The 22322-nt window shown below is 36.4% G+C and overlaps 1 protein-coding gene across 2 annotated transcripts; it reads left to right on the top strand.

Annotated features, from left to right (window-relative positions):
• The first annotated feature begins 6 nt into the window (after positions 1–6).
• Positions 7–17464, top strand: ARL5B (ADP ribosylation factor like GTPase 5B). Of its 2 annotated transcripts, none has more exons than XM_053989921.1 (7): positions 7–212; positions 7652–7712; positions 8852–8999; positions 10656–10739; positions 12430–12581; positions 14487–14526; positions 17326–17464. In XM_053989921.1, exons 1-7 carry the CDS (start codon positions 167–169, stop codon positions 17398–17400), a joined length of 606 nt encoding a protein of 201 aa, XP_053845896.1. In that variant the 5' UTR covers positions 7–166; the 3' UTR covers positions 17401–17464. The 2 variants fall into 2 exon arrangements, with proteins under 2 accessions (XP_053845896.1, XP_053845902.1); XM_053989927.1 differs by lacking the exon at positions 7–212 and adding an exon at positions 4972–5072.
• The last annotated feature ends 4858 nt before the right edge of the window (positions 17465–22322 follow it).

Here is a 22322-nt window from a genome sequence, read left to right as displayed (position 1 = left end):
CGGGGCGGTGCCGCGTGCCCGCCCCCTCCTGTGCCCGCCCGCCCGCCCGCTCGGCGCAGCCGGGGCCGCTGCGGAGCCTCCGCCGAGGGAGCTGGGGAGTCGCCGCGGCCGCCGCCTGGGTGAGCTTGGGGTGTCCCGGGCGTTCGGCGGGAAGCCGACGCCAGGCATGGGCCTAATCTTCGCCAAGCTGTGGAGCCTCTTCGGTAGCCAAGGTGAGCGCGCGGGCCCGAACCGGCGGCGCGGCGGGCGGCGAGTGGAGCCCGCGGGGCTGCGGGGGTCGCCGGCAGCCGTGGGGGCCGGCTCCGCTCGCCGGCCTTCTCCTGAAGGCCCGCCCAGCCAAAAGTTGGGCTTTGCTTTGTGCAGCGTCGTGAGCGCTGGTCCCGCGGCGCCTCATGCTCGGGGTCGCTTTGTTTGAGTTCCCGAGGTGGTCCCTCCTCTCCCGCTCCGCCCTGGGCGCGTTAAACGCGTCCTGTGCCCCTGGAGCCCTTCAGGCGGTGCGCGCCCGACGTCCACGGCGGCCAGGACTGCTGAAGCTTTGATGGACGATGACGGTCCGTCTTGGCTTCGTCGGTCCTCCTTTTTACGTCGGGGTCTGTTATTAAAATAATGTTATTTTAGTCTTTAATTAGAAGGAAAGGAAGAACGCCAAACATGTAGGGGCCTTTGAGGTAAAGATCTGTTTGTGTTTTGGCAAAGATGTTACTTAAATACAGTTAGTGACCCAAGAAAATAATTTCTCTAGCCAAAAATAAAAAAGGTTGTAAGGGGATAGTATCGCTTTCCATGCTCTCCTGCCCAGTTCATCCAGCCCTGCAATCGTAGCTCATGTTCTAATCCAGAGCTCAGAATTTGCATCTGCCACCACATTTACCTCAGATGGATATCATAAAAGTAGAAAATTATGCTTTGTCTGTTAATTTATTTGTTTTAATGATTTTGGTTTACCTAGCCAGCTTTGATTAGAAAATTAAATAGTTAACAGTAATATCATTTTGCCTGCTCCAAGCTCAGGGCCTCAACGAAAAACAATATAAACAAATTCATTAATTATTCTCTCATCAAGTTTCCAAATGTGTAACTCATTTCCACTTTAAAGTTACTGAAAATGTAGGTAAGCCTTTTTTGTGCAATGCTCTGTTGGAAGTTTTTGGAGGCAGATACACCTGGTGTACTTCAATAGTTTTGTGCCTGTGATTGCACATAACCCAGTTTAATTCTGTACATACCAGAGCACAGCCTCAGTGTGTGTGCACATTGATATCTGTATATCAAACTGTCTCTCATGGGAGGGGATTGGGATCCAGTCCCAGATCATTTATTTTTCTCATGCATATACCATGCTACCACATAATTCCTGAAGTCTTCTAACAGAGTCTTCTGAATTTGTTGCTGATTTCTTGTTTTCCTGAACTCTCAAACATATTTCACAAGATCCAGTGTTTCCCCTGTCCTCCAGAAAAATATTGAGTACCTTTTTTTTTCATGAAGTAGTGCAATCTGCAACTCCTTTTCTTCCATAAAGTATTTCAAAGACTCTGAAGAGATCTATAAGCAGTGAACTGATCAGCAGATAACTGATGGCATTTAGTATCTGCCTGTATAGTAGCTTATGATGTCAGTGTTTATCTTCAGGAAAACACATTGTTTTGGTTATTGTATATTATTTCCTGGAAGAAAAGTTATTCTTCATTGTGAGTGACCCTGGCTGGGTGCCATATGCCCACCAAAGCAGCTCTGTGACTGCCCTCCTCATCTGGACAGGGGGAAAGAAAACACAGCAAAAGGCTTCTGGATTGAGATAAGGAAGGGAGAGATCACTCACCAGTTCCCATCATGGGCAAAACAGACTCAATTTGTGAAATTAATATAATTCATTACCAATCAAACCAAAACAGGTTATTGAGAAATAAAACCAGATCTTCTGAACACCTGCTCTCCATTCCTCCCTCTTTTTTCCCAGGATTAGCTTTATTTTTGGTTCTCTACCACCTCCCTGCAGGAGGGAACAAGCCATGGTCAGTTCATCACATATTGTCTCTGCCACTCTTTCTTCCTTATGGAGAGGACTGCATCCCCTGTTCCAGTGTGGGATCTCTCCCATGGGAGACAGTCCTCCGTGGGCTTCTCCAATATGTGTTCTTCCCAATGTCTGCAATTCTTCACTAACTGTTCCAACATGAGTCCATTTCACGAGGCGCAGTCCTTCAGGGATGGGCCATTCCAGTGTGGATCCCCCACAAGGTCACAAACCTGTTTCAGAGTGCACTTCTCTCCACAGGTCCACAGGTTGCCAGGAGCCTGCTCCAACACGAGTGTCCAGTGGGGGTCACAGCTGCCTTTGGGATCTACCTGCTCTAGCACAGGGCAGGTGGATCTCTGCTCCCCCATGGACCTCTGGCTGCAGGGGCACAGCTGCCTCACCATGGGCTGTGGGTGGATCTCTGGCATCTGCAGCACCTCCTCCCCCTCCTTCTGCACCTGCTTTGGAGTCAGCAGAGTTGTTTCTCTCACATATTCTCACCGCTCTTTTCTCTGACCGTAATTTTTCCTGTGCAATAACTTTTTCTCATCTTAAATATGTTATCCCAGAGGCATTACACCTGTTGCTGATGGCACTGGCTGCATACATATAGAAGTTTCTAGGAATTTCTCAGAAAACACTGTGTAGCCCTCTCCACTATCAAAATCTCACACTGCAAACCTAATACATTCATATATTTAAATGGTTAATGAAATATTAGTCTCACAGTTAAATAGATGACATAATATCATGAAATATTTACTCCTTGGCATTTATCCCAATAAGAGACTTTAGGGTGTGTCCTGATCCTGGTTTAATGTTGGGATTTGTCTTTTGTTTCGTTTTTACTTTGTTTTGGGTTGTTGGGTTTTTTTTTTACCTCCGTTTCTTGTGTAGCCGTAGAAAAGAGTTTCTTTTCATGGCCAAAACTGAAATTTCATTTTAGAAAATTTGCTTCAAACATAAATTTTTGATCTAATGGGAAATTATTCTTCAACAACACAATTGTATTCTCTAAATAATACCATTACTAATAATAAAGCATAGTAATTTCTGAGTTGATTTTGGTTGCTCTTCCAGTTACATCAAATTTTGATAGCTCCTTGGAGAATTCACTGGCTGTCCTGTGAAGCTGCTTGTTGAGCAGACTAGCACAGTAACTTACACATTGATTTTGGCTGTACAGAGAGAGTATTCCAAAGATGCAAATACGGTCTGCTGTGTGAGGATCATGGTATCAGTTCTCATGTCTGATGTGAGTTGTGTGATAATCTGCAGCACTTGAGACTGGCAAAATGAAAGGTGGAACTAAGCAAAGATTTGAAAGTTCCATCTGTGTTCCATCAAGTAGAGCATAGCGGATGAGGTGTGTCTAAATCTTTCAGCTCTCAATATATAATTGAATGATGTGAACTGAAATAGAGATTCTTTTACTCATAAAAGAAACAGTTGGCTTTAAAATAGACTTTTGTCATTTTTCTAGGTGACTTTCTAATGGCTTTGTGATAATATTTCCTTTAATTTGACAAAAAAACATTACTCAAGTATTGTTTTATTCAAAATATCATTCTCTGCAGCCATTTAAAGTCTAGTTGCTAAATTACAGAAGTTCAGTTGAATTTACTTTTATTAGTAACTTATTTTCAGAAGTTAAAAAAAAAGCAGACTCCAAAAATGACCTGCTGAAGCTATGATTCAGTAGTGATGGCACATTCTTCTAAGCAGCATGTAGTTGTATGGATAGATGGTAGAGCCATTAAGTTAGTGTCTGTGTTAACACATGTCTGAGTAAAACTTGCTTAACTTACCATTCCATCATTGTTACCAAGATAGCTCTTAATTAAACTGTGGGTTAAAAATAGAAGTGAATGTCAGCAACCCTGATAAAGATAAACTACTGTTATCAGTACCTTATTTTTTTATGTGGTGTATAGAATTCTTTGAGAAGCTCACAAATCTGGGATTTACTTATTTTTGGAACAGTAATTATTCAGCGTCTTACAGGTTGCTCTGAATAATTGCTACAGTTATTAAAAAGTTGCTTTAAGAAAAGTAATGGTAAGCTCTAAATCAAGATGATTGAGCTTCTGTAACTCCACAGTTTGCTTCACTTAGCCTTACTGGCAGTTCCCAGTCAGGTTAGGAGAGACCATTATCTGAAATACCAAATGGTTTTTGGTTCCTTTGACTGCTAAAAGTTATTGACAGCTTCTCTACTTCCTTGTAATCAAATCTGGGAATACAAAATGCATTTTAGCAGTTATTTTGTGCTTAAGAGAGGACTGTAAGTTAGCTGTTTTTGTGCAGAATGAGTCTGTGTATTGAAATGTCTTTGACCTCCAGAATTATGCTATTCCTCTTGCCTTCTTTCTAGCAAACTTCTGTCTGCATTCTCTCTTCAACTCCAAGTCCTCCAAGGTTGTTGCTCCTTGGAACCCAGATGAGTATTTTGTTTCACAGCTTGAAAGCTATCAGTACTCATTCAGTAGTCATTTCTTCCAAATATGTTAGAAGTTTCATCATTAAAGTATTTAGATTTTTTTTATTTTTATTGTTATCTTTTGCAAAGTGGAGAAAAAGGCATGTTGGGAGAATTGACTCTCCAGTTTTGGGTCCTTTTACCATAGAGAAATATCAATGAGTAAGGAAAAGCATATTACGTCTTTCTTCTAACATCTGCCAGAAGATAATCTTTACTGTCCTGTGTTTTTCTAATACTAAACTGCCACAGATTTTTTTAACTGTATTGCATATCAATTTTTTAATCAGTGTGCTAGAAATGGTTGATGAAACCAAGAAGTCCTTGGATTCTTTTAAAGAGTAGTCTAATACTGTCTTTTCTTTTTTTTCCCCTGCTTATGCCTACTTCTTCTACTTTCCCCATCTTCCCTCCCTTTTCCTACGTGATTAATAAAGACTCTTCTGCTCTCTCAACTTTGTTATGGATTTTCTTCTTTTGCCAAGAACATGGTGGACTGGGAAGATATTCATGAATACAACCTAAACTGAGTTTGAATACCAGCCAGTGAAAGGGAGAAACTTGGGTTAGTCTGTAAGTACAGAACGTAAATAAATCACTGCCTATGATTTACCCAGTAACTGTCCTTCCTCCTAAATGTGGCATCTACTCCTAGTTACTCTTGTAAACAAGTAGCTGTCGTGCTAAAATTCTGTTCTGTCTTAGTTTGGTAGTTTTTAAGCTCACATGTTTTTCCTCTAATGCACATCTATGTGCGATTTTTTTGTTTTCATCAAACTAGACAGAAATTCAACTTTTGAATATGTTTGTAAGTGAAGAGTTTCCATTACTATAGTTCTGGAATCTGCTACTTGTATGAAATACCCATGATTTCATCTTACTATTTTCATGCCAAGATCACTATTAATTAACACTTGTGTGACTGTTTATTGTTTGTGCTTATTCAATCACTGTATGAAACACCATTTGACTATGAAGTAACACAGATAAGATGTGCCTTTTTTTCCCAGTTAGTGTTGGACCATTCACACTTCAGTGGCTTTCAAAAGCCTCAATGGAGGCTTTTTCTTCATTACTTAGTGTGATGTTGTATCATCCAACACTCCAATCATTCATGCCTAAGATGATGTGTTCTGATAAGAAGATGAGAGAGCAGTGTAATGCCTGACTAGAATTTCTTTTCTTTCTTGAAAATAACTTAAACAGAATGCTGCAAAGGAAGAATCATTTTCCTGGCAATAGTTGACAACATGTTTGGTTTGAAAAAAAAACGGGATGGTATTTCTGTGTTTGGACCTTTGAAAGCTCTTTAAATTTAAGTGTGTTTGAAGAAGAGATGGACAGTCAAGCTACTAGGCATGATTTATTAGCCTTGAAAGTAGAGACGACTTCATACTACTTATGTATTGGGAAAGGTTATTAATTACTGATGCTGCTGTTAGTGGGGCTAAAAGTATTGCTGCATTTACAGTCAGGAAATGTTCTTTTCTTAGAATGTGTTGACAGGATGCAGTAGTAGGGGAACTGGCACAGGGAAATACATTTTGCCATCTGTTGTGACCCTACTGCACAGCAAAACTTACAAAAGTTCCAAACAAGAAACTATTTCATTACAGTAATATTCAGTGTAAAAAGACCTAGGTTACTATATATAAATAGATTTTTAACCAAAACACTTCAATTTTTCCTTAAACCACCCACTTTTGGGGGAAAAAACATCAATTTGATACATAAGATAGATCTGTAGATCAAGTGTGGTATTTTGTAGGAAATCTTTAAGCTGTGAACCATGTTTTGCTTTGAAATAAGTGCCCTAGAATTGTAAATATTATCTTTTTAATAGTGAGCTTGTTCATGGATTTTTTATGTATCCACTTCCAAATTTTTCACTCTCAAGTGGTTTGCTTTTTTTTTTGGTCAGTAATTAGATCAGTATGCTGTAGCTTCACACATGTTAGCAAAAGAACCACCATTCTAAGTGGTTGTGCTACTGGATTTGAAATTCTAAGAGGGATTATTTACAGAGAAGCATATAAATTCTGGAGGACTTTTTTACTGATCTTGTTTTTTTGGTTGATTTCTGTTTAGTTTCACCTGTGCCTGGAAACAAACAGTATTGCAGCAATTGCAAGATCACTATTTTGTATGCTGGACTTCACAGCAGGTTAGGGGACATGATCTTTCCTTTCTGCTCAGCACTGATGAGGCCTCACCTGGAGTAGTGTGTCCAGTTCTGGGCTCCTCAGTACAAAAGAGTCATAGACATTCTGGGGAGAGTGCAGTGGTGGGCTGCAGGGGTGATTAAGGACTGGAGCACATCACATATGAGAAAAAGAGGTGCAAAGAGGGAAAGCCAGACTTGTCTTATTGCTGCCCAGTCACAGGACTGGGCACTGAGCACAAACTGAAACGCAGAAGTTCCCTCTGAACATCAGGAAGCACTTTTTCACTGTGAGGGTGACTGAGCAATGACCCAGACTGTCCAGAGAGTCTGTGGAGTTTCCATCTTTATATTAAAAACCCATCTGGACATGGTCCTAGGTAACTGGCTCTGTGGGCCTGGTTCAGCAAAGAGGTTTGACCAGATGACCTCCAGAAGTGTTTTCCAGCCTTGACCATTTTATCATTCTGTGACTTTTCAGTTCAGAAGTTGCAAAATTAGAATCTGTGGCCTATTCAAAATACAGTTTCCTCTTAGATTTTACTGTGTGAATAATGGTGGTACCTTAATAAATGGTTATTATTGATCTTTGAATGTTAGGGTAATATCTCTTGCAGTCTTTGGATATTTGTTGGTGTTCTTAGTGTGAAACACAGCTATGGATTATATTTTTTCATTGTATTTTTCTTTCTAAAAGTAGATCTTGTAGATGAAGTAATCATTAGTAGCCATACCTTTATTAAATTTCCAGTGCTGACTTTTCCTGAGACTGGAGTCTCAAGAGAAGATGAGGCTTTGTTTGGCTTTTTTTTTCTGTCCTGAAGTCTCCACTAATCTGTGTAAGGTATTGACTTAAAAGAAATGAGCAGTTACTTTCTTCAGTAAGGGAGAGTGATAAACCAGACTTATAATTATTGTTGTTTCCCTGTTTCCACTAACTTATTTTTGTCTTTTTTTTTTTCTTTTTTTTTTTTTTTTTTTTTTTATGCAGAGCACAAAGTAATCATAGTGGGACTTGATAATGCTGGAAAGACTACTATTCTTTACCAGTTGTAAGTATATGAACTAAATGTTTTTCTGTTTGCATTTTATTACTTGTCACTGTTTATTCTTTGAAAATTCAGTTTTGTAATCTGGTGTAATCTCTAGGGTTCTAGATCACACTTTGTACATTAATGATATTAGTTGTTCTAAACAGAGTAAATATTTGAAGGATAATTGAAGGAACTGCTGTGCTTTAAAAGTGAACTGTAAATTGAACAACAAATTTGTACATCCAAGCAAAAGTGAACTGCAGTTTTTTCCCCATGAAAGCCTGTCTGAATTTGTATGCATAGAAATAATCCTGTTTCCAGTAACTGCAGAAAATAACATGATTTTTAAATTAATGGAAATTCTAGCCACCCTGCAAAAATCCAGAAATGTTTCCAAATGTTTCTCAATTCCAGTGTCTAAAATTTGTGATAGAGAATTCTTAAAAATAATATTTCAGCTTTCCCAGGTCCTACCTTACTCATTTTCAATAGCATCATTGCACCCAAATCTTGGCAGCATTACAAGAATATCCATAATAAATTGAAGAGTGTTGTCAGAACCATAATTACTATTGTAATTGTGGAAAAGGAGGAGAGTATAGATAAATTCATATCCTTGTATTTGGATATCAAAGCAGCATAGTGTGCTTTCCAAAAAGACTCTCTATTCGTGAATACTTTGAGCAAGCTTAAAGGTGTAACTGAGGAATTTTCAGCTATGTAACCAAACAATCCTTTGGGATTTAATATCTAGTTACTAAGTAGAATGCTTTGATAAAATTATATTCTGATTTATATTTTGCACAGTTTTGTATTTGGTTTTGTATTTGGGATCTTTAGAATGGCAACTCCTACTTTGAAACAAGTGCATTTTAAGTGTCTTTTAATGTCCTTAAGAAAGACAGTCTTCCTATAACACTTAACCATTTGTTATGCCTTTTATGTGCTTATTTTTCCTTGCTGATTTTTTAAGCATGACTACAGTCACTACTTTATAAGTTCAAATGTATAGCTTTTTAAAAATATGCCTAATTTTAAAATATTTTTTGTCAGTTACATATATTTACTTTTTCTACAAAAAAATGTTATAACTGAACTCTAACAAGCTTTGTGGATTTTGCTGACTGGTCTTTATGGTGTGATATTGTTTCCTTTAGCTTAATGAATGAAGTGGTTCATACTTCTCCAACCATAGGAAGCAATGTAGAAGAAATAGTGGTGAAGAATACTCATTTCTTAATGTGGGATATAGGAGGACAGGAATCATTACGGTCATCATGGAATACCTATTATTCAAATACAGAGGTATGAGAAGATGCTTTGAAATCTGCAAATAGAATAAGTTTGAAATCATATTTATTTATTTATTAGGGATATTTGTAGACTTTTGTAGAGATTGCAGTGGTATTGTTTTTATCTTCTAATGAGAGAGAATAAATTCAAAAAGTGTAAGGTATTGCTGGTATGCTGCCATCTTTCTGGTAATATTTTAAGTATTTTTTTCTGTATACTTTACTGCAGTGTTATTTGGTCTATGCTATAAACTGTGAAATTAGATTTTTCCTAGGCAATCAAATGATAATGAAATAAATTTTAGATCAGATTTTTTGCTTGCTTTTTTAAAGTAGATTAAAAAGAAAATTTTGAAATGTAATTTGCAAATTTTGTGATGATTTGCAGTGGTCAGCTGGACTTCTGTACATCCAGTCTGAAATGGTTTTGAAATAATGATAATTAGAAGGAAATGAGGAATGAAGTAATGAGGAATGAAGTAATAAGGAATAAAGGAATGAAACTTTCTCTAAGCCTAGGCAGCAGTATTTAAATAGCTCATCAGTTCATAGCTTTTATCCAGAGGAGGAAGGAAGGTCTTGCTGTGCACTACTTGTGAGGTACTGGCAGAGCTGCTGTTGCTGGAAAGGTTGGAGAAGAATTCAGCAACAGTTTACTTTGTGGGGTTTGTTTTTTATGACAGTCTTTTTGAGGCCAAGAGGTTATCAATACAAAAAGGCACATATAATCACTGTTTTTGAGACATCTACAGTGATATAAAATATTCTAGACTTCATTTCTTACCATTTCTCCTAAAAGCAGAGACCTCTTGTAGATATTACTCTTTAAAGAAGTATTGAATCCTCTTGTAAAATTAGCTTTTTTTATCTCTTCTTTTTTCTATATCTTTTCCTATGCTCCTGAAGAGAGGTAAGATCAGTGATCCATCCTAGATCTAGTGTAAGCCTGATAATGATGACATCTCAACCTTCACCTCCAGTATTTTAGACTAATTTTTTATTTTATCTGGAAAAGTGCAGCTACATCTAAGAAACACATGAAGATAAAGAGACTTCTACCAGCATTATCTGGTATAGAGGAATAAGTTCTTGGCATTTACCCCTTGAGTGTCTTTGATTTTGGAAATTGGAGAGATGCATATATTATTTTTTCTGATACTTTTGGGATGTTCTTCGTATTCTGTCTCGCAAGTGTTTGAAATTCAGTGCCTTGTAGTACTTGGAAAGAACTTTCCCTTTACTTAGAAGCTTCCAGTCTGCTGGAAACAGCTGAGGAAGAAAAGAGATCTGTTTACTATGCTAATCCTAGCCTCCCTCATATGAATAATTCTATTACTGTTCCACATCATCTGCTAGGCATCTCAAAGTCACAGCAGCATTAAATTGACTCAGGTTTTCATACTTTGTGGTCATTTTCATGACTAATGAATCCCTTTAATTTTATAAGGCAAAGTGATTTGGAGAATATGTTGGAGAATTACTGCAGTGATTTCCAATTCTCCTGTTTTGCTACTCTCTTTTCTCTCTTTTGTCACTTTCTCTTTTCTAGTGTCCTCTGAAAGTGTCTGTCTCTTCTGTAGGCAGACTAGTGGTAGTGGTCTCTTGAAACTGTGCTTTCTGTAATTTGTAGTTTTTATTTACATATTATACTATTGATGTTTTTCCCTAGTTCATCATTCTGGTTGTTGACAGCATTGATAGAGAGCGACTGTCTATTACAAAAGAAGAACTTTATAGAATGCTGGCTCATGAGGTATGGTGGGGAGTTGGGATGATAGTTTTATTGAGAACAGTTTAGTAACATTTCATGTTTCCTATATTAACAAAAATAATTCCATCAGAAAAAAAAATTTGAGAATAAGTATGCATTCATGTTGATCACATTTTAAAACGATGTAAGCTATAAATAAGCAGAAAAATTATTAAGCACCCTTCTAATAGGACTTACTTGATTGTAATAAAATCAGTCTTTGCAAATGTTGAACTTGTAAAATATGTTATGCTTCATATTATTGTAACTGGGTATTGTTGTCCTTTACCACTGACTAGTTCAGTTAAATGGCTAAAATTTCAGGAAACATTTTTATTTTAGTTTTTATTTTAGAGAAATGGAATTGCCTCCTTTTTTTCTTTGTTCTAATCCTGTTTCTTAAAATTAAGGAGTAAATATCACAATATGAGAACATTTATTTCAGTTCATTTTCCTTCAGAATTATTTGTTTGTATTTTTATTGTATGTTATCGTGGGGACTGTTCAGCATTGGGTCGACTCACTCAAACATCCTGAATTAAGTTGTACATTCGCTTAGATAAAATATGTTAAAACTTTTTGTGATCACTCTGAAGCTGAATTAAGGTTGTTTTAAATCTAAATATTCTCTTTCATTTTTGAAAGAAAAGGATGTAGTACAGTGCAAGTAATGCTGTTGAATTAATTTCTCTGAGAGACTTGTTGTGTTTCACATAAGTGAGTTTTTACTTTGCAGTTTAATAGTAATTGTAGTTTGGGTCTAATAGTAAGGAGTAAATTAATTACCAGAAAAGGTGGAAAAATTATTTCTTGTGCTAGAATTTTCCCATGTAGTTTTTTGGTTTCCAATCTCAAGCTCTTAAGAAACTGTGATCTACCATCTCTTGAAATCAGTTGGTGGGCCTAGACTGGGCTACTTGTAGGGTTTTTCAGCTGTAGATCATAAAGCTTTGTTGTTTTTGTTTTTTTTTCTCTTGGTGGAAAAATACTCTCAAAATTTAACACACATTGAAATGTATTGAACACTTTTAGTTGCAACTGTCAGCTTCCTGAGTATTAGATTTGTTTACTCTTCTGCTCTTTTAAAGCCATACATTCTAGTTCTTGTCTGTTCAGAATGCTAAATTCCATGCTGGAACAAAACTATTTTAATTAGTTATAAAAGCTGATGCAGCATGATTAAAGCTCCCTTTTTAGAACACTAGAGTTAAACTTAACAGGAATTCAAAAAGCTTTCTTAAATTATTACTGCTTTAATCAATACCAAACTTCTTTAATAAAATTGAAAGAATTTCAAGAGACTGATATCTAGCAGGCTTTTCCATTTGAATAGTATTTTTTGTAGGACTTGCAATGTTTAACCAGAAATAATTCCACTGACTGAGTAATTTGGAGCATTATAAAATGTATTTTGACAAGACTTTCATTAGTTATGTATGAACATGTGGTCATCACCAAAAGGATCCTCATATAATACATTACAATTTGATTATCTGTGGTGGTGAACACTTCTGAATAAATTAGGTTTTCAGTCTTACTGTAGAAAATACTTTGTGTAGTAAGATGGTTAAAATTCCATGCTCTGGAGAAATTGTAGATTAGCTTGGGTACAGTTCTTTTAACACATGAAGTTAGCACAATAGCCTTTTAGTTTTGTATAATAACTGTTACGAGTACTCTGAATCATTTCTAGGATTTACGGAAGGCTGCGGTTCTCATCTTTGCGAACAAGCAGGACATGAAAGGCTGCATGACGGCTGCCGAGATATCTGCATACCTCACCCTCAGCTCCATAAAGGATCACCCATGGCACATTCAGTCCTGCTGTGCTTTGACAGGAGAGGGGTAAGTGCTTACTATGGCAGTTCCGGGTAAATGAGAATACTGATTTAGAAGCCTGCTGACACCAAAGTGGATTTTCTAAAAGTTCATATTTTCTGAACTTTGCTGTCAGAGGGACATTTTGAATTTTTCTCTTTCATAATTGAACCTTGTGGGTTTTTTCATAGCTCAAACTCCAAATTCATATGAACATCTTCCATTTGTTGTTAAAAACCCCAAACCAAAAACCAAACACTACCCCTCCACCTAAGTATGTAGCTGTTGACGTAGCTGTCTACTCTCTCTGTGCTACTCTCTTACTCTTGTGTGTCTTTCTGTATTTGAAAAAATAAGCTACTGTTCTATTCCTTTATATTCTAAACTACAGGAACCTTCTAAGCTGGGAGGTTGAGGTGTTCAGGGTTTTTTTGGTTGGTTGGCTTTTTTTATTAGCATTGAAACATTGTTTTTGATCAAAAGTTACATAGATCTGTCATAAAACAAATTTTTTACCAATATTAAACTTTGTTTCCATCTGGCTAATGTAGCTAATTTTGACATTTGCATACTTTATGCTAACAGTTACTAAAATGGAATGCTGGGCTAGCCTTGGATCCTTAGGCTGTAAATATTAAAAAAAAAATGTTGATACCTTCTACAAATTGGATAATGTCTTGCTTGTATGGTGTGAAGTGTACTGATTTTTCATCTTGGTTTTTAAAGCAGTCTTGTAATGTGTAATATTTCGAGGTTTTTTTAGCTGTGTTGTACAACCTTTACAATACTGTGGTCTTGTGACATCAAAAATAGTAAATCCAACTGAGTATTTGGGAAGGGAGAGCATCTACCTCACTTTCTAGCATGAACTGTTGTCTAATGTCATGGAGATGTGTTGTAGAGTGAATGGTGGCATTAACTTCCTTAGGGTGGAATGTGTTAGTGAGAAAAAGTGGGTGTTTTTTTATAGGGTGGTTGTATTATTTCGTTCGAAGAGTTAACTCTACTTTCCTTCTACCAGTTTTGCTAAAGTCTCTTTTGAGTACACAGTTTATGGGCTAACCAATATCTTCAACCAAGTTGATATTTGAAGGAAAATGATAAATGTGAGTTTTAGTTTAGAAATAGTGGCCATCCTAGGCTGCTTCTTTCATACTGTAAAACAAAAAGCAATGAATATTTAGAGTACTTCAAACTATGACAGTAGTGAGAAGAACTTAGAAAAAACATTCCCAGAGTTAGATAGCTGAGCTGAGTCTTCCTTGGGAAGATCTGACAAGAATCTGGGGGGATCAGCCTGATGTGAGTGAAGCTAACATTCTTGGATAGCTAAACACTGATGTACTGTACAAAGGTAAAGCTCAAAGGAGTATAAATTAGGTAAATAGAACCCTAGAAAATCAAAGGAAAGTCTATCTTCTAAAACAGAAGACTTTTAAATGGAGATGCAAACTGAGTTAGGAAGCAGATTAGATCCCATGCAGTCTTAGTATTCAATATAAACACACTTTTAATTTTGTAATGTAATTTTGATATATTGTCTTTTCATGAGACAATTCAGTGTGGATAACCTGCCTTTTATCTTTTAATATTAGTATGTAAAGGTCTAGCTTTCTGTAGAACAAGAAAAACTTTTTTCTTTCCATGTACTTTTGAGTAAGCATTTAAGGATAGTGTCTTTTAGGTTTACAAGGAAAAAAAAGTTGAAATACTGCCAAGATTCAATAAAATAGAATGCTTGACCATTTTCATGCAGCTAAAGCCGAAGTAGACTTAGTTTAAAACACTGGTTACTCTCTTCAGCTTTCAATCCCATTTCCGGTTGATTTAATTTATTTTAAGTAGCTCTTGTTACACATAGAAACAAGTAGAAAATACCTTCAAGATGCTGGAATAGAACTCGTGCCAAATATAACCTTTCTTATCTTTCAGATTATGCCAAGGCTTGGAGTGGATGACCTCCCGTATTGGAGTGAGATAGCTTTTTTTTCTGGTTTTTTTTCTTTTTTTTCCTTTTTTTTGTTATTCCTCCAAAAGAAGAGACTTCTATTTATCCTGTGAACATGTACATTTTTCTGTACTTTTGGCTGCTGAGGCAGTGACCAGTGTTTAATTTATATCAGCCAACCTGTAAGCTGTGCTTGAATCAAGCGCAGTTGAACTGAAACACAAAAGTATTTTCTAAACTTTTTTTAATACACTAATCTTCAACTGGATGAACATATGTGAATCTGTTTTTAAGCATTGAAATTCTTCAGAATATGAATTCTAACTTTTTCAATGATAGCTTTTTAAAATCTGTTTTGTCATTTTCAATATTTCATATGTCCTCTTTCTAAATAGTTGTATTTACTAACATAAATGAGCACATTTTATTTAATAATTAAAAGTAGTGAAAGTAGTGTTTAGGTTAACTTTACTCTGCCATAGCTTTAACCTCAAAGGATAACCATATCTCCAGCTGGACTTCCTGGAACATTAGTAGCGTTCTAGTCAGCACGAGACTTAATAGTTATGAATGCAAATTTTTAAGTGCTTAATGAACTAGTTATAGTTAATATTGTGGTGGCTTTCAATCTGATATACAATGGAACTTCTGCCTTAAAAGAAATCTGTTTCAGTCTCAGTTTCTCTGGTATGTAGTTCTAGGACGTTCTTATATTCTTCTACTTGAAGATACATCTTTGTACGGTGCATAAAAATATTATTACTAAGTGCTGGTGTAGTCATTTAGAACTTGAATACCTTTTCAAAGATAAATGGGTAATTAAATTTGGAATCACAGCAGCCAGTGTTATGTGTAGACTTGCTGTATTCTGTTAAAATTTTAAATTCTGTATACATAAGCCTTCCTCACCTTTTAGTGAGAGTGCTGTTTTCTAAATGAATACAAATCAAAAGGGAAGCCAGATCTATAAACAAAACCATGGTGCTGTATCTGTAGACTTCAGAGTGAAGCTAATCTTGACATTCATTTATCTACTGTCATACATGTTTTCAGATTCTGTTGCAGAGAAATTATTTTGCCTTCATTTTTGTTTTTGGTCTTATTTGCACAAGCAGAGAACTTTTGACAGTGTTTGAGTTAGGTTCCTTCACCTGAAACTTGAAAAAGAAGGTGATGAAAGAGTAGACCCAGTAACTGCTAATTCAAGTTGAAGGGAATTAAGTTAAATCTAAAGATAATTTAAAGATATGGAGTTAACTGGGAACATTAAGCATCAAATGAACCTAACCACTAGTCCCCTAAAAAACCCCACATGAAGACTGAAAAAACCCAACAAATCAAAACCAATAGTGGACACCCAATTCCTAGCAAAGTCCCAGCAGCAGTCAGGTACGCAGCCTAAATGCTTGGCAGGTTTTCCAGAAACACCGTTCTGCACTTCTGCATGCCTGAAAGCCACATGGAGTTTGGTTACCTGAACAGTTTTGCAAACTGACTGCAGGCCTTTGATGACAAAATGTTTTTGTTTAATCTTGTTTTGAAAATTTAAGCACACTGAGTTTTCTTTAATAAAATTTTAAGCTTTGTAAATTTCAATTTGCTTTCATTTTATTTAAATAAAACTTAATGAAATTTTAAAAGTATCAGTAAATATGTTGTCATAAGTGTTGGAAAGACTTTGAATACACATGAAAACAGTGATTGGTTGAATGAAGTTATGTATTATTGCCAATTAGAAAAAGTCACATTTAGAACTACATTGAGTGTCAAGTCAAAATGTTCAGAAAATAATTAAAGTCATTGAAAAGTAGTGTATAAAGAAAAAAGATGAATGCAAGGCTAGGTTGAAATCTGATATTAAAGCTGCTTGCTGTGATATTCAGCTGTTTTAATGTGTGAAAATAAGATGTGTTTTGCTCTTAGGGAAGCAAATTATAAAGGAAAAAAATAAAATGATAGTATGAATGATGTTTCTTGTTTGGTGACTTAAAAATAAACCCCTAAAAGAAATCTAAATTGCAGACTGAAATTATGTCATTCAGAATGTAGTCCTGAATACTTACAAAGAGCACTAGCTGGATGTATAGCCCTTTGGTTGTTTTTTTGGTTGTTTTTTTTTTTTAATGTATGATTTCGTATTTAATGCTTTCTAGCTAAAACCATTTGTAAATCTATAGTTTGATTACTCTAAATCCAGACTTACCTGAGGTAATACATATAACTTTGATTAGGAGGAAATGGTCTGGTTGTAGATATTAGAATATCAGAATAATGGATGTTTTATTTTAATTTCTTTTAGCACTCAAGACCTTTGAGTATCTTTGCAGAATAAAACATTCCTAACAAATGCTGTGGTTTTTATCACCTAACAACTTCATTTTCTGCAACAGTTTTCCATTGATAATACTGACTTGTTCACAGCACTATTGCTGTGATTTTTTTTTTTTTTACTATTATTATTTTTTAGGGGGAAAACACCTTGGTATGGAATTTTGGGGGGCCTATTTTTAATAAATTCAGAGCCTGTTAAACTAAAAATGATTTGATCAAAATATTTTTAAAGAGTTGCCTTAGAATTAATACTGTGTGTGTCTTTGCATTGCCAAGTACTGCATTATGTTTTCTAATTTGAATGTAGTAAATATCTTGCAATAGTTTTGCACTTTGAAAGTATTCTGTGTTTAATATGCTGTTCACAAAGAGCAATGTTAATCACCTTAAGTTCAAGAAATTATAGTGTCCTATGCACATTTATGTTGTACTGCTGTAAATGTACTGGCACATGGCTTTTTATTTGTTTATGTTTTTTTACTTTTTGTCTAGGTGGCAAAGAAGTTCAGTATCCCCAAAGCAGGGATTCTTTCCAGCTCTTTTAACACACTGCACTCAGTAAAGTGAAGAGGACTTGGGCACAGCTGCTCAAAATATTTGTCATCAAAATAAAATTGAGTTGTTCTTTGAAGTTGGATGGGGTTTTTGTCTGTGAGTACTCTGTGGTGTAGAGGTATTGCAGCAGTGTAGCCTTGTCACTTTCATTTCATCTCCAGTCTGTTCACTGGGGCAAAATGGGGGCCTACATCATGTGCAGCTGTAGCCAGTTCACAGAACATCTTGGCTGGACACCTGCATCTTTTCATCTCGGAGAAGCTCCAGCTTTGATCCTAAAGATCACATCGTTTCAGCCATGGGAAGTGTGGGTCTTTCTTTGTTTTAGTGAAGGGTGTTTGTTTTAGTGGACTGTTCCCTTTCACAGTAAGAACAAAACAAATCCAAACAAGACTGGGAAAAAAACTTGTATGGATCTTTGTGTGTGCATTTGACTATGCTTAGCATCTAGCTGAGTTTGCTCTTTCTTTTTGTACAGTCTGCCTTGTCAAAGGGCCCAGAAGGCAGCAGTGAGGAGAGCAGGATGAAAAAAACCTAGCCAGAATGCCCACACTAGCAGTAGAAACTGGCATCTTGGAACAACCTTCAATTTCTTCTAAAATTACCTTGATGATCTTTCAACACTGAGTGATTCTGTATTTTGCTTCTAAGGGGATAGTGCACTAGAAAAGCTGCACACTGTCCACACTGTGTGTGTGTGCCTGCCCTGCAGACAGGAGAGTGTGGCTTTATGCTAGGTTTGTTTCTTGCTAGGTGTGCCACTTTTCAGTTTAGCTGATTTCTGTTTTGCTGGGTAGAGATACGCATTTCATACAGAAAGATTTCATGGATGTAACCGAAGACATTCTTCCAGTTGCACACCAGTTTGTGTCCCCTAGATGGCAGGAAAAGATCAGTTTAACAGTGCCTTACCTGCTTTAGCTTGTGGTCTTCGGCATCCATCTGAAAGACTTCTAAAATGAAGAGGCTGTGTACCACTACCTGAACCGTGGGGATCATGCTTAGATAAAATGGAGACAGCATAAAGGAGGGGAAGCTTGAATCACATCTTTGGTGGGAAGAAAGCTTACAGTGAGGTTTTAAAAAAATTAAACTGTTCTATAGCTTAAAGGCATTTTGTCTTAATCCTTTATGGTTAGAATTATATTCCAAACCTTCTATTGTTGCTGCAACTGAGAATGTCGACAACAAAAAGAATTAATACAATTCCTGGCATATTTCATTTTAATAATAACTTCTGTCTGTCGCCCATGACATGCTTGATTTTTTTTTTGAACTTTGGTTGGTGACAGTTGCTCATGTAATGCTCTGTTGCACTGCTACTCCTCAGAAATTGTAAGGATCTGGAACATTTGAACTGTCACCTTGCAGTATGTTTAGCTGTAATGATGATTTGTAGTCTTTACTATATACTCCTGCATTTGAAGGCTAAATTCAAGTAAAATAGTTGTTCTCTTGCATGATTTAGATTATTTTTAGTGTAAGTAGTGCTCAAAATAGCAACTGTTGCAGTGGGCAGTACCACCAACAGGTTTTCATTGCCCATGTTGTTTCTTGTGCAGTGATAAAATGTATGTCATTTTTGTGTATTTCTCTTTATGCAGTGGTTTTAAAAGTTTACATTATAACTACAACTATTGACAAGAGTATTGCCTAATAATTAGCACGTCATTTTTATGCCCACATTGAAAGTTATTGCTAGCCAATCTTCATTACAGGTAGAAATGACTTGTATGGTCTCAAAGGGCTCATCCTCCATACTGAACAAGAAAAGAAATGGTGAAAAGTGTTGGGCTATCTCAGGAGGGAGTGAAGTATGTAAGACCATAATTTCATGTCTTTTCTAAGTGCATTCTGTATTGAAGCAATGAACAAGAGCTTCTTGAAACTCACTATCTGTTTTGACAGCTCACCTTTTCCAACTAGAAGCAGTATGTACAAGTTGTACCAAAGAGTTTAGTTGAAAAATCTTTAGACATCTGGTGGGCCAGATGGGAGCAGTCATGTCCTAGCTTACCCGTGCTCCCATTCTGTTTCCAAAGCCACTCAGACAGATGTACTGGCTCAGCATTCAGGATTTAAGCATGTTTTCCAAGAAAGCTGACCTGGAGATCCCCACACCCTGGATCTGTGGGTACACCTTGTGTGTGGGTTGTTCAGCCTACAGAAGCCATCTCCAAAGCCCTATGCAGAGGTTTCTGTGCTCTGCAGTGCACACGGTGCACTTGCTGAGTCCACAAAGAATGAGGTGGATCTGCCTCCAGAGATGAATTTGATCTCACTTCATTCCTCTCTTGAAATGACCATGAAGTCACTGGAAGCTGAAATGAAGTGCGCAAAGATAAACCTCAGTGAAAGTATTAATTGAATTTTCAGATGTGAGTTTCAGATTCACTGACATTTTAGAATTAAATTAATTAAAAGGTACTGTTGTTTGGGAAAATGTCTACTGAGTTCTTTAAAAAAAAATTCAGAAAACCTATTTCAAAAATAGGGCTGGTAAGACTGATAGTGAGTATCAGTGATAACTTCTCAACAAAACTCTGGTTTCTGGTCCCTCATTTTCTAAGACTCCACTTTTAAAGCAGTGTTTTCACTGAATCATTTGAGTGCTTTTCATTTTTCCATTAGCTTCTCCCATATTCCTTTTGAGGTTTTATTCCACTCTGTAGACTAGTTCACTGGTTTAGGCTTGGACCTTTGCTATTCTAATCTCATGTTGAAAAAAGAACGTTTTGATCAACCTTGAAAGTTTGACAAAATACCTTCAACCACCACCAATATTCCACTGTTGGGAAAAACTTCATATGCATTTTTTAAAAATGGTGTTGTTAGATAACTTGGTGTTGATTTCAGTTGAGTACAGTACAATTAGAATCTGAAGAAGCCAATTGAAAGATTAATGTTGAAACTTGTGGGAAAATATGAATGGCTTGATTTCTTTTGAAAGATACAAATATATATATATATATGTATATTTAATTTCTCATACATAATGGAAATTGATGCACATACATACTGTAATCTGTATGGTGAGTATTGAACAAGATCCCTATTGATCCTAAAAAGGCCTAAGCTCTCAATTCTTAGCACTGCCTTTCCCATCCAACAGTTGCTTTGGATTCGGCACCTTTCAGAGATAAATAAAACCTCTTAAAATATTTTCCCTTCACTCTTTTATCAGTAAGTTGCAAGGTGGCAGCTACTTGATAGATTCCATTTACAATTTAGTAGGAAATGTAATGTACTTTTGTTCTGGAGGAAAATTGGTAAGTAATTACTGTAGAATTAAATCCTATTGCTTCTGTGAAAATAAACAATACAGGAGGTGTCTGGGGACTTGCAGTAGGATGCATAATCTAACAGTACTCATTCTTCTTTATAGAACTATATAATTAGGAGTTAATGAAAAAATATTGGACTGCTTGCAATTCTGTACACTGATTCTCTGCAAGTGTGAAAGTTTCTTTTGCTTCCTCTGAATCTTATGCTTTTGCTTCTGTTTTTTAGCTGCAGTGAAAATGGGATCTTGCATTAACACGAATTGTTTATATCTTGGTAATAGGCAATTACGTTCAGTACCTTTTTAATTCAGTTGCTGGTTTGATTATCTCTTCTGTGCAAGTCAAGACTTTCTTCTAGACTAAGTACAGATTTACCATTTTTTGCCAAATTAAGAAAAAAGGGAAAAAGAAAATGAAAAAAAGTTAAGGAAAGAGAAAGTAAAAAGGGTTAACTACATATGAGTTGAAATAAAGATGGAGAAAAAGTACTTTTTTCTAAGTCAAACCATGTGAATCTGTTTGCCTTGTTCTGTGTTTCTTTTGCAGAAAAAAAGAGTTTTGAGGTTTTTAATTGTACCAAACAAGTACTAGACAGAGGCACCATGTGTGAGCCATGGGCTTTATATTCCAAATATTCTGTTCTAGTTCTATTGATGAAGTGTCAGCTAGGATTTCTCAGCACTGAAGATTCCTGGGCAGAGACCATATTGGTGACAGTGTTATAAACCACAGCACATTTCTGTGCCCTGTTTTTACTCTGCCAGGAATTCAGATTTAAACCAAACACTCTCCCCACCAATTATGAGGCAATTTGTCCAGTACATTTACAATGCAGGAAGTGAAAATTAGCTATTGATCCTATAATATACATAGCAATGAATTCACGCTTATGGACAAAAGTACTTGCAAGATTCATAAATATTTGATTGCTCTGAAACACAGATGTCAGTGGCTTTGTTTTTAAAGCCTAGTGCTAGAATTGGATAGAATTTTAATATTGCTAAAATTATACTAAAATGCTTTTGGAACTTCAGGTAAAATAGATCTAACTTGCGTAGTAAATCTAGTTCGTTTCAAAGGGACAGAGCAATAAAACCCCTGAAGCAGACACTACCTGAAGGTAATTGACTGCATCTATGAGTTAAATGTTCCAAGGAAGACTGCTTTTAGCTGACAAGGTCAATTATCCCCTCACTGTGTCCTCTTTGGGTGGTACTGGCGTTCCAAACAGAATTGGCGTTCCAAACATCCAGAATTGTTAAATAAAAAAAATTGAGAGCAAAATAATATGCCTTTAAATAAAGGGTCATACTAACTATTTTTAAAAACTCAGACATTAACAAAATAAATGCACCGAAATAGTACTTATCCAATGGATATATGTACTTCGCTTTCAAGTGGCAGTTATCTATCCATTGTCACTTCTGGTTGGGTGGAATCTGATCATGGAATTTTTGTGGTTTGTTTAAAAACCATGGGCTGTAAAATGGCATTGTGTGATAAATGGAGTAGTCAAAAGCTTGTACCATCTTTGTATTTGAGCATCCCTGAAAGCCCTGTTTCAGGGTGGATGGAATCCTGATGAAGTAGAGACAAGTTCTGTGGGCCGAAACACAGAGCCCCACATCAGGGCTTGTGCTGAGCCACATC

This window comes from Vidua macroura, chromosome 1, assembly GCF_024509145.1.
Source record: "Vidua macroura isolate BioBank_ID:100142 chromosome 1, ASM2450914v1, whole genome shotgun sequence".
Lineage (NCBI taxonomy): Eukaryota > Metazoa > Chordata > Aves > Passeriformes > Viduidae > Vidua > Vidua macroura.
Note: the sequence above shows the minus strand (reverse complement) of the source record. Positions and strands in the feature narration are given on the sequence as shown.

Excerpts from the sequence above, each read along its gene's own strand:
- ARL5B (XM_053989921.1), top strand. The coding sequence starts at position 167 with ATGGGCCTAATCTTCGCCAAGCTGTGGAGCCTCTTCGGTAGCCAAG. Across the intron at positions 213-7,651 it reads GAGCCTCTTCGGTAGCCAAG|AGCACAAAGTAATCATAGTG; the intron begins GTGAGCGCGCGG and ends TTTTTTATGCAG. Across the intron at positions 10,740-12,429 it reads ATAGAATGCTGGCTCATGAG|GATTTACGGAAGGCTGCGGT; the intron begins GTATGGTGGGGA and ends AATCATTTCTAG.